Raw genomic sequence first — 12,776 nt, forward strand, 5'->3', positions numbered from 1 at the left:
GACTCCCTGTTAAGTACACTCCCAGGGCTTCTCACAGACGCCGGTAATAGCTTCCTGCATGCTGCCTTTGTTTGCTGAGAGTCTGTTTCCAGTCCTGCTGTATCCGGTCATTCCAGTCCTCAGAAGTCCTGTACTCGGGAGTTACCATCTCGTCCCTGGAGTCCTGACTGATCACCGTTTTATATCCAGTGGTGTTCGTGAGTTGCGGCTCTGCCGTGTGTTGCGGCTCAGCCGCTTTACCTTTTATATTTTGTGTTTGGAGCATTTGCGGAGGGTTCCGCTTCCACAAGTCCTCTCTGGTACTCGGCGGTGCCGGGTAGGAGAATTGGACAAGTAGATATTTTGGTTGTCCTTTTCCTTGGCGGTTTCTCCGCACATATTATAGTTTTGAGTTTGCTTAGCCCCTGGCCTGGTTGTTTAGTTAGAGGGCCTCTTGTTATCACCCTGTCTCGGGTTTCCCTTTGTCTCTCATTAAGACCGGGGGGCATCGAAGTTGGGCAGACATAATCCGCCTTTCAAACGCGGCTGCCAAGGGCTCAAGAAACCATAGTCTCGCAGGGGATTTCTGACAACACGGGTGAGACAACAGAGTTAGGGCGCCAGGGGCTATTTTCCTGTCCTGCTCCCTTCCCCAGCATTCCGTTCCAGTGCTCCGGTCCTTGCCATAAGATCTCCTCTGACCAGAGTGCTGGAATCATAACATTATTACCGGCCAAACCAAAACTTAAAATTAAACGGGGTTTAATTTTTTCTCATTCAGTTTTGTGAGAGTTTATTGGCCTCATGAATCCAACAGGTTTAGGGCCAAATCCTGGTCAGCTCTTAGTCAGCCAGATTCAAGAACTTACTCAGATGGTTCAGGATCTTTCTCTTCGGGTGAAGTCGCAGGAAGATCTTTTGCGAGCTTCCCCAAGGGTAGTCCCTGAATCAAAGATGCATTTGCCTGACCGTTTTTCTGGTGATAGAAAAGAGTTTTTTAATTTTAAAGAATCCTGTAAACTTTATTTTCGTTTAAGACCGACTTCCTCGGGTACTGAATCTCAGCGGGTCGGGATTATTATTTCTTTGCTCCAGGGGGATCCTCAGACCTGGGCATTTGGTTTAAGAGCAGAGGATCCGGCATTGTTGTCAGTTGACGCTTTTTTTGAGTCTTTAGGGCTCTTGTATGATGACCCTGATAGAGAGGCGTCCGCTGAAAGTCAGTTGCGCACTCTCAGACAGGGTAGAAATCCTGCGGAGGTTTATTGTACGGAGTTTCGCCGTTGGTCGAACGACTGTGGCTGGAATGACCCAGCCCTGCGCAGTCAGTTTCGCCTCGGCTTATCAGAGTCTATAAAAGACAGTCTCCTTCAGTACCCCGCTCCTGAGACTCTCGATAAACTCATGGAGCTTTCTATTAAGATTGATCGTCGTCTCAGAGAGCGGAGGGCTGAAAAAGGAGCACCTGTAAGGTCAACTCCGTGTGTATATTCCATTCCTGAAGACGTAGAGAAGCCCATGCAGATGGGTCTCTCCCGGCTGTCTCCTGAAGAAAGAGCCAGAAGGCAAAATTCTGGTCTTTGTCTGTACTGTGGGGGTAAGGGACATTTTGCTCGTAATTGTCCGAACAAGTCGGGAAACGCTTTGACCAGGTGAATTGTGAGGGGGTTCACCTAGGTCTGCAGCTTATCTCCTCGAATAACTCCCTTTTAGTCCCAGTTAAAGTTTCCTTTGGCAGCCTCAGTTCTTCGGTGTCGGCTTTTGTTGACAGTGGAGCTGCAGGAAACTTTATGGATTTAACTTGGGCTAAGGCCTTAGGCATTCCTCAGTTACCTTTGGGTAGGTGTGTCACCATGCATGGCTTAGATGGGAGTCCGCTGTCTAATGGGATTATTTCTCTCCGTACACCCCCTGTACTACTTACAGTAGGAGCTCTACATTCCGAGAAAATCGAGTTCTTTCTTACACATTGCCCAGTTGTTCTGGGTCACCCTTGGCTGGCCTTTCATAATCCCACCATTGATTGGCGGTCGGGGGAGATTTCACAATGGGGTACTTTTTGTGATAAGGAATGTATCACGTTTCCAGTCAGAGTAGCAGCAATCATTCCAGAACCCATTCCGGTGGAATACCAGGAGTTTGCTGATGTTTTCTCCAAAGGCAATGCGGACATTCTGCCTCCCCATCGGCCTTATGATTGTGCTATTGAGTTAATTCCTGGTGCCGCATTGCCAAAGGGAAGATTATATGCATTATCCGGACCAGAAACTGCGGCTATGAATGATTATGTAAAGGAGAGCCTTGAGAAAGGATTTATTAGACCATCAAAATCTCCTTTAAGTGCAGGCTTCTTCTTTGTGGAGAAAAAGGATGGCTCGCTTAGACCTTGCATTGATTTTAGAGCCCTGAATAAGATCTCAGTTAAAAACACCTATCCTTTGCCATTGATTTCTGTACTCTTTGATCAGTTACGTTCTGCTGTGATTTTTTCTAAAATTGACCTTAGAGGAGCGTACAACCTCATCCGAATTAAATCTGGAGATGAGTGGAAAACGGCCTTCAGTACTCAGTCGGGTCACTACGAGTACCTGGTGATGCCGTTCGGCTTGTCTAATGCTCCAGCAGTTTTTCAAGACCTCATTAACGATGTGCTCCGTGACTTCCTAGGGAAATTCGTGGTCGTTTACTTAGACGACATCCTGATTTATTCTGAATCAATTGAACAACATGTTACCCAGGTGCGTCTGGTTCTTCAAAAGTTACGTGAGAATCATTTATATGCCAAGCTGGAGAAGTGTGAGTTTCATGTCACGGAAGTATCTTTTTTAGGGTACATTATTTCCCCTCGGGGATTTTCCATGGAACCAAAGAAGCTCCAGGCCATCCTTAGTTGGGCGCAACCCACCAATTTAAAAGCAATTCAGCGCTTTTTAGGGTTTGCGAATTATTATAGGAGGTTCATTCATTCTTTTTCTGACCTGGTTGCTCCCATTGTAGCTCTGACAAAGAAAGGAGCGGATCCTACCAACTGGTCGCGTGAAGCTGAGTTGTCCTTCCGGGCCTTGAAACAAGCCTTTGTCTCGGCTCCAGTCCTCAGACATCCCAATCCGGAATTGCCCTTTGTTGTGGAGGTTGATGCCTCGGAGGTTGGAGTGGGGGCTATCCTTTCTCAAAAGGATCCGGAGTCTCTGGAGTTACATCCTTGTGCCTTTATGTCCAGGAAATTCTCCTCCGCTGAATCCAACTATGACGTTGGTAATCGGGAGCTACTGGCGGTAAAGTGGGCTTTCGAGGAGTGGAGGCATTGGCTGAAGGGAGCAAAACATACTATTTCAGTATTGACTGACCATAAAAACCTGCAATACATCGAATCGGCTAAACGGCTTAATGCCCGGCAGGCACGTTGGGCTTTATTTTTTACTCGTTTCAAATTTATAATCACTTTCAGGCCTGGTTCCAAGAATACTAAGGCTGATGCCCTGTCACGCAGCTTTCTTCCGGTTCACAATAACAGTCCTGTTACTCCCATACTTCCATCTTCAGTCATCTGGGCAGGCCTCACACAAGATTTATTTACCCAGTTAAAACAGCTTCAACACCAAGCTCCTGGAAATACTCCTGCTGGTCGTCTTTACGTCCCTGAGTTTTTGAGAGCTACTGTTTTAACGGAATTCCATGATAACAAAGTTTCCGGGCATCCGGGAATCTCTAAGACTTTGGAGTTAGTCTCTCGCTCAGTATGGTGGCCTGGTCTTTCTAAAGATGTTAAGGAGTTTGTTTATTCATGTCAGGTTTGTGCACAGCATAAGGTTCCCCGTTCCTTGCCTATCGGGCAACTTATGCCCTTAAATGTTCCTCTCAGGCCATGGTCCCATATTTCCATGGATTTTGTGGTTGACCTTCCCCTTTCAGCCGGATTCCGAGTCATATGGGTGGTAGTGGACCGTTTTAGCAAGATGGCTCATTTTATTGCTCTTCCCCGATTGCCTTCTGCCCAAGGGTTGGCAGTTTTGTTTCTCCGCCATGTTTTCAGACTTCATGGGTTGCCTGATATTGTTTCTGATCGGGGTCCACAATTCATCGCACAATTCTGGAAATGTTTTTGTGCCTCATTAAAGATGAAATTGTCGTTAACATCCGGTTACCACCCACAATCCAACGGGCAAACCGAGCGAGTTAACCAATCATTGAAACAGTATTTGCGCTTGTATTCTGCCAAACTCCAGAATGATTGGTCCGAGTTTCTTCCATTGGTGGAGTTTGCTTACAATAATTCTTGTCATTCCTCCACTAAAGAGTCTCCATTCTTTTCAGTTTTTGGTTTTCACCCCAGAGCGAATTCTTTTTTTCATCATTCCTCAGTCTCCTCGCTAACCTTAACCTCCCATCTCAGAGCCATTTGGAAAAAAGTGCACCTTGCTCTCAGAAAAGCGGCCTTTCGAGAGAAGAAATTTTCTGACAGGCTCCGACGTCCTTGCACTTTTAAGGTGGGAGATAGGGTATGGTTGTCGACTCGTAACATCAGGCTTCGACAATCCTCGGCTAGATTGGGACCCAAATTTATTGGGCCATTTCTTATTATTAAAAGAGTTAACCCAGTTGCCTTTCGGTTACGTTTACCAAGATCTCTCAGGATTGGAAATACGTTTCATTGTTCCCTGTTGAAACAATACGTTTCTTCCAGTAGATTTCCTCGGAGGATCTCTCAGGGTAGAAGGTTCTCGATTCCAAATTGTCCCGGGGCCGGCTTTATTTTCTGGTTCACTGGAGAGGCTATGGTCCGGAGGAAAGGTCTTGGGTCCTGGATAAGGATCTTCATGCCCCGAGGCTCAAGAGGGCATTTTTTCGGGAATTTCCTCGGAAACCTGGCTTTAGGGGTTCCTTGACCCCTCCTCAAGGGGGGGGGGTACTGTTAGGCGCCGGGGTCCGCTTGTCCACGCGACCCAGCGCCTAGCAACTAGGGACGCCGTGCACGTACAGCCGCCGGCTCCCTAGCAACGCTAGACGCCGGGCGCGCTGAAGCCGCACGGACCCTAGCAACGGGGACGCCACTGGCGGACCGCGTTCCCTGTTGCTGGGTTTTAGGATTTAATGCGTTCACCTGTTCTCTGGCCGTGCAGCAAGGCAGCTGCACGGCATTTAGTCCAATCAGCCTCTAAACAGCTGATTGGAGGACTCCCTGTTAAGTACACTCCCAGGGCTTCTCACAGACGCCGGTAATAGCTTCCTGCATGCTGCCTTTGTTTGCTGAGAGTCTGTTTCCAGTCCTGCTGTATCCGGTCATTCCAGTCCTCAGAAGTCCTGTACTCGGGAGTTACCATCTCGTCCCTGGAGTCCTGACTGATCACCGTTTTATATCCAGTGGTGTTCGTGAGTTGCGGCTCTGCCGTGTGTTGCAGCTCAGCCGCTTTACCTTTTATATTTTGTGTTTGGAGCATTTGCGGAGGGTTCCGCTTCCACAAGTCCTCTCTGGTACTCGGCGGTGCCGGGTAGGAGAATTGGACAAGTGGATATTTTGGTTGTCCTTTTCCTTGGCGGTTTCTCCGCACATATTATAGTTTTGAGTTTGCTTAGCCCCTGGCCTGGTTGTTTAGTTAGAGGGCCTCTTGTTATCACCCTGTCTCGGGTTTCCCTTTGTCTCTCATTAAGACCGGGGGGCATCGAAGTTGGGCAGACATAATCCGCCCTTCAAACGCGGCTGCCAAGGGCTCAAGAAACCATAGTCTCGCAGGGGATTTCTGACAACACGGGTGAGACAACAGAGTTAGGGCGCCAGGGGCTATTTTCCTGTCCTGCTCCCTTCCCCAGCATTCCGTTCCAGTGCTCCGGTCCTTGCCATAAGATCTCCTCTGACCAGAGTGCTGGAATCATAACACTAAGATTTGTTCTGACCACTTTTCCACTACCTATATCTGTAAAAATTACCTAGAATATCCTATCCTTATTATGTTCAAGAGCTGCATTTGGAATAGTAGAGGCTTTAGACAATCAAACTACAGATGTGTCCTTCTAAAAATAAGAGATAAAAGTCTACAACCTGTGCAACCCTTTTTTTTTTATTTCAAACAAGTACTTCTGAATTTCAATGACACCTTCCTGTCCTTGACGTGCAGTACAATAAAGTTTTTTTGTCAAATAATAAGGAATCTTCTGGTACCTCACCCTCTTTGTTTGGGAAGAAGACCTCTAACATTTGTGACTTACGTGTTTATGCTGAGTTCTCTAGAAACCTCACTAAGGAGGTGGAAGCTTTTACAAAACCTTGAACAGACATTGGGCCTAATTCTGAGTTGATCGCAGCAGCAATTTTGTTAGCAGTTGGGCAAAACCATGTGCACTGCAGGAGGGGCAGATGTAACATGTGCAGAGAGAGTTAGATTTGGGTGGGGTGTATTCAAACTGAAATGTAAATTGCAGTGTAAAAATAAAGCAGCCAGTATTTACCCTGCACAGAAACAAAATAACCCACCCAAATCTAACTTTCTCTGCACATGTTATATCTGCCTCCCCTGCAGCGCACATGGTTTTGCCCAGTTGCTAACAAACTTGCTGCTGCGATCAACTCAGAATTACCTCCATTATCCCATGCCCAATGTTTAGTAATTCACTAAAAAATTCAGCAAAAGTGGTGGAGAAAAGCAGAGCCGAAAAGGGATTTTTCTTCACCCAGGGCATGGCAGTAATTTGGCGTGGCCTCTGCTCCCATTTGGCATCAGCGTGCAAACCTAGTGGCTACTACTGGGTCTCCGCAAAAAGTTAATTTGCACACAAGCAAAGACAGCACCCCCTAAATACCTGCCCAGTGCTTGCACCCGACCAATGCCACCACCCACTAAATACCTGCGCTCTACACCCAATGTCAGGACTCTCTCACCTTAACACCTGAACCCCCCTCCCCAAATGCTACTCATACGTGGTGGGTGGCACGAGGGCAGTTGTTCCCCCATCAAATCTGGTGCCCCTCCGCAGTCGCAGGAATTAGTCGTTTAACTTACAACGAAGGTTCAAATAGCAAACTGTTAGGTAATACAGGTTGAGTATCCCTTATCCAAAATGCTTGGGACCAGAAGTATTTTGGATATCGGATTATTCCGTATTTTGGAATAATTGCATACCATAATGAGATATCATGGCAATGGACCTAAGTCTAAGCACAGAATGTATTTATGTTTCATATACACCTTATACACACAGCCTGAAGGTAATTTTAGCCAATATTTTTAATAACTTTGTGCATTAAACAAAGTTTGTGTACATTCACAAAATTAATTTATGTTTCGTATACACCTTATACACATAGCCTGAAGGTCATTTAATACAATATTTTTAATAACTGTGTGTCTTAAACAAAGTTTGTGTACATTTAGCCATCAGAAAACAAAGGTTTCACTATCTCACTCAAAAAAATCCGTATTTGGAATATTCCGTATTTCGGAATATTTGGATATGGGATACTCAACCTGTAAATGTAACATACTAAATTCTGATGCAAGACGGATTATGATTCTACTAAATCACTGGTGAACTCTGTAGGCTTGCGTGGCAACTGGCTGACAATCTTATGCACCAGAGATTCTTACCGCTCTCAGTAAGCGGATTGCAGACCTAAGTTTTGAGATATTACTACAAGGATAAACACATCACTACAAATAAATACCTGGAGGTGATCCCCTTAAAGAAGTTTCCAATTTCTCTGGACACTAGATAATTTTATCCTCACTGTCCAAGGATACTACAGTATAGTAAATGTGAGGAGTAAACAGAGTGCTCTACTATCTGTGCTTTTATATTTTATAGACTGTGGCAGTAATTGAGATAATGTGAACAAATAAACAGAGTAAATTTAGATAATTTTAGAAAGATGTATGTGGATGTATGTGGATGGTTAATACCTTTTATTTTTGTGATAAATAGAAGCCCTATTGTGTGTATTAAAAAAAACCCCAGATAACTAATATTTCTATTTTTAATTAAAGCACATTCAGGTATTTTTTTTTACTTTGGTAGTGAAGGTTACCCCCAAGAGTTTGTACTATACATGGCACCTCATCACTCCACTCAGTACTGGAAGTAGCCCAGCCAGGTTGTCTTCTCCATGTTACCCAACCTCCAAGGTCATTACAAATGAATTAGCTATAAATTGGGGGAGGGGGGGGGGGGGGGGGATTTAAGATCCTGACTGCTGATGCAGCCTCATTAAAAAAACAAAACACATTAATCCTGTGGACATTGTAAAAAACACAAAAAAGAAAAAGCAAAAAAAAAAAAAAATGACTGAAATCCCTACATAAGAGGGAGGAGTAGTATAACTGAAATTATTTAAAGTGTAGACATCCAAATGTAGGCTCTATACTGCAGGATCCAGTGTCTCCTATAGCATGATAAAGTCATACAATAGCAGTGTACACACGCTATGTTGACTATCTTATAGCATTGTTGTTCTCATTTCATTATTATAAATAATAATTAAATGATTCTTCTTTGACTGAGACAACCAGCTTTTAATATGTGTTTACATTATAATTTATCTTAATCTAACAGTGGTAGCTAAGAAATTGTAGTAAAACAATAAAAACTAATAACGGTAGTCAGGAAGAGGATACAGGCCAGTTCCTTTAGATATGCAGTGAAGTGGCAGAAGGTTTGTACAAAGTAATCCAGCTTCAGACCAAACTTCTTGACCCCAGAAAAATATTTGAGAAACAATGGCATTAGTGAAATTGTTTACTCTGGGCAGTTTCCTTTTTCTTGGGCAGCCCCACTGATGTTTTTTTATTGTTATCTTTTACCAGACATGCTATTAAAAGACATATGAAATATATTTCTTGTTTTTAATTTGGAATATAGTATTCAGATGGAAATAGGCCATTCTGCATATTAACGTCACTGAAATGGCTGACCGCTGTAGAATTTTTGGGAAAACTGTTTCAAGTTTAACTGTCCAAATTTCACAGCAGGTAAAATTGATCCTTAATTTACAAATCTCTGCAGATCTCCTTTCTTCTTCTTTTTCTGAAAATAAAACACGGTTCCAGTAATGAGGAGAACAACAAAGATGCAGCAATGAAAAAGATTTCCTTCTGCATAGGAAGTCTGCTAAATAAGAGCCCACTCCCAAGGGCATTTGCCGGAAATAATTAGATCTGGTTCCCGATGATTATAACAGCTCCTAAATGATGCCTTCCACTGCACCATTAGCTAGAACTGCTCTCTAGTGAAACTAGGCTTACAGGGATTCGGAAGAAGAGTGAAGTACGGCTTTGGGAACATTAACAGAATAGCATGTTACACAGCTGTACCCTGGAGCTGGTAATTGCTGAATGGTTGTAAATGGTTACTGGAAATGCATTGCAGAAGGAGGAGCAGAGCGCCAGATGGAACACAAACTGGCACAATAGGTAGGCTAGGATAACTTATGTGAAAAAGACACAGGGCCAGATGTAATGATGCCCAAGTTCGGTGGCCATGCGGGATGCAGGCTGAACTCTGACTATTTTTAAAGGGGCAATCACTTACAAAACATGGTTTTTCCTGGTTAGTGATAGCTCCTTTAAAAAGAATACCTGGCCCACAGTCTGACTTCAGTGTCAAAGAGGGGCAAGCAAAATGCTGGAAGGCGGCACAGGCTTAGAGGCACCTATGTAGGCCTAGATAGCATTATGCATGTGAAGAACAAAAGTCTATATTTTTGTGAAGTGGGCAGAGCCTGGTAATGGGCAGAGCCTGGTAATGGGCATAGTGTGGCATAATGAGTTGAAGGCGCACAGACTGTTATTTGTGAGTGAATTGGTGCAGGCTAATAAAATGCATAGTTATATATATTTTAAAGGTAATTAGATGCTATTAATATCAGTATTAGCTACCAAAATACATTGCCACATCCTTTAAAAAAATAGCACATCTCAATATGCAAGAAATTTGCTGCAAATGTTTGATCTTGCCTCTTAACACTGGAAACAATTTGGTACAGATTGACATATGTTAGTGTGTAGTACAGGTTGAGTCTCCCTTATCCAAAATGCTTGGGACCAGAGGTATTTTGGATATGGGATTTTTCCGTATTTTGGAATAATTGCATACCGTAATGAGATATCATGGTGATGGGACCTAAATCTAAGCACAGAATGCATTTATGTTACATATACACCTTATACACACAGCCGGAAGGTAATTTTAGCCAATATTTTTTATAACTTTGTGCATTAAACAAAGTGTGTGTACATTCACACAATTCATTTATGTTTCATATACACCTTATACACACAGCCTGAAGGTCATTTAATACAATATTTTTAATAACTTTGTGTATTAAACAAAGTTTGTGTACATTGAGACATCAAAAAACAAAGGTTTCATTATTTCACTCTCACTCAAAAAAGTCCGTATTTCGGAATATTCCGTATTTCGGAATATATGGATATGGGATACTCAACCTGTATCATTATCTGGGCAGCATAAGGGCACAATGGTTAGTTTTCCTGCCTCTTAGAACTGGGGTCATGGTTTTGAGTCCAATCAGGGCCTTATCCGTGTGGAGTTTTCATAATATCCCCATGTTTGCACGGTTTCCTCTGGGTACTAGTGCGTATGTATAGGTGATGGGGAATATATATTGTAAACTCAGCTGGGGCAACAAAAGTACATTCCTTACCAGATGTCAAATTCTTTGCAGTGCTCTGTGATTTGTGCATTTCAGTTTCCTTAAAATTAAGGTCTTCTTGCATAATCTTAAGTTCTTGAGCGGTAACCGAGGAGATTTGTTTCATTCTATTAATATTCTGTACAAAATGGAAATTGTGTCAATATTAATATGAAGCTTCAGTAGGAAATACAATTAGTATAGAAGGAAATGTAGGACAAAATCTAAAAGAAAAAAAAAAAATCACATTTCATTGCTAATGAAAAATGTGTCTGGCACCAAAACGCAGATAACTCTTGTAAGAATAAGGACATGAGCACAGGCATACTTAGACTGGGCTACATAACAAAGGAAATCCTAGCAAATGACAAGGACTTACCCTGCTTGAGTGTTCCAGTAGCGTGACAATATTTCCTTCTATCTCTGACTTCCGCTCCATTTCCTGGTTCTTACTTTCTTCAAAAGTGGCAAAGAACCCTAAAAGCATAATAACCACACAGCGTTAACAGATCCCGAAACGGGGTCCGGTCAGCATAGCGGCATTCCGGATGCCGGCAGTCGGAATGCCAGTGCTGGGATCCCGTCATGGCTCAAAAATTATGCCGGGGGTAAGGTCCGTGGGGGGGGGGGGGGTGTTAGGTTTAGGCTGCGGGAAGAGGGGTGGGGGTTAGGCAGCACCGGGGACGGTTAAGGTTAGGCTGTGGGTGGGTTAGGTTTAGGCTGCAGGTAGGAGGGGTTAGGTTTAAGGACCACCGGGGAGTGTTAGGGTTAGGCTGCGTGGGGGAGGGAGAAGGGTTGGGGGTTATGGTCAGGCTGCAGGAAGGCAGGGTTAAGGTTTGGGGGGGGGGGGGGGGGTTATAGAGCAGGGTTAGCATACTTATGCTGCTTTCAGATCGCAAAGAGAAACGTGTCCTTACCGGGTGGGATCCGGCATTTGCTCTCCTCTGCTGGCTTTCCGGCCCGGCAATATACCGGGTCGGTTGCCATAGCAGCGGGGGGCGCAGCAGCAGCAGGGGCGGGGGTGGAGGCGGCGCTGGGAGATGAGCTCATCTATGCTGTGAATGGGAGCCGTGTCGCATCGAAACGGCTCCCATTCACACTGCACCTGACCCGGTATTCAACCCGGTAATAACCCTTCTTTTTAACCGGGTTGAATTACCGGGTCAGGCGAACCGCTAATTCGGCAAAGGTGCTTTCACATCGCACACTGACCCGTTTCGACACGGCAATATGCCGTGTCGATACCGGGTTATTTGTGCGATGTGAAAGGGGTATTACCTTCCAGGTGTCGGGATTCTGCGTGTCGGAATGTTGCTGTCAGGATTCTGACTGCTAGCATCCGAAGCGCCAGGATCCTGATACCATCTCCCTGAAACATGTAGTCTTGGTGGTCATGGGGATGGTTTATTAACCTTAATTTTTGCTAGATTATTAATAAAGTATTAAATATATGCTGAGGTACCAATATATTTATTATGGGAGAATCTAAAAAAAATAAGATTTTAATAATGTAATCCCATTCTAAGGCTTTGTATTAAACATCTCAATAATGTGCAAAGTGAAATCAGTAGTGATTCTCCTTTTAAAGGTTAGGGGGGAAATCAATTGTAGGTGAAATGCCATTTGTTTTTTTTAGCTCATCGCCTGATAATTTCACTTTTCGCCTATATGTGTGCTCCCATTTATCAGGCATTTCAAGTAGAAATGAGTGAAAATGGAATTTACCCAATTATTCTTTCCAGTAAAATCCATGTTAAGGCTAGCTAAACTATTATTGGATAACAGTATAAAAGTCTATTAGCGGCCATAAAAAAAGTTTTTGGGGTTCTTAAAATGTGTCAAATGACTGTTATATGCATTTTTCCATAACCGCAAAAAAAAAAACAAAAAAAAAAAAACCCATCATACAGAGCAAGTGTTTTTTTCAGCATAATAAGTGCTCTAAAGGGCCTTTTAAAAAATCCAGAAAGAAATACCTGTAACTCCCACCTGCAAGCCTAAAAACACCTTTCTCATTCATACAGCTCCCCAATATACCTGTCCCAACTCTTTAACCCCATTTTCCTACAGTTAGCAGTTTTTCACCCCAAAAATGGCATGTCATTATTGGCCACTAATGATTCTAAGTGCCTAATTAGTCATCAAGGGGGACCTCAAA

The 12,776-nt window shown here is 43.7% G+C and overlaps 1 protein-coding gene across 2 annotated transcripts in view; it reads right to left on the reverse strand.

Moving 5' to 3' along the window:
- The window catches only part of IFT74 (intraflagellar transport 74), a 386,790-nt gene that overhangs the window by 16,534 nt on the left and 357,480 nt on the right, over positions 1-12,776 (reverse strand). For both annotated transcript variants that reach the window (XM_063914103.1, XM_063914102.1), the window contains exons 15-16: positions 10,998-11,095; positions 10,631-10,757 (exon numbers count right to left, since the gene is read on the reverse strand). In XM_063914103.1, the coding sequence (XP_063770173.1) occupies positions 10,631-10,757; positions 10,998-11,095 (225 nt within the window). The remainder of the gene's footprint in view (positions 1-10,630; positions 10,758-10,997; positions 11,096-12,776) is intronic.

Source organism: Pseudophryne corroboree, chromosome 1, assembly GCF_028390025.1.
Source record: "Pseudophryne corroboree isolate aPseCor3 chromosome 1, aPseCor3.hap2, whole genome shotgun sequence".
Taxonomy (NCBI): domain Eukaryota; kingdom Metazoa; phylum Chordata; class Amphibia; order Anura; family Myobatrachidae; genus Pseudophryne; species Pseudophryne corroboree.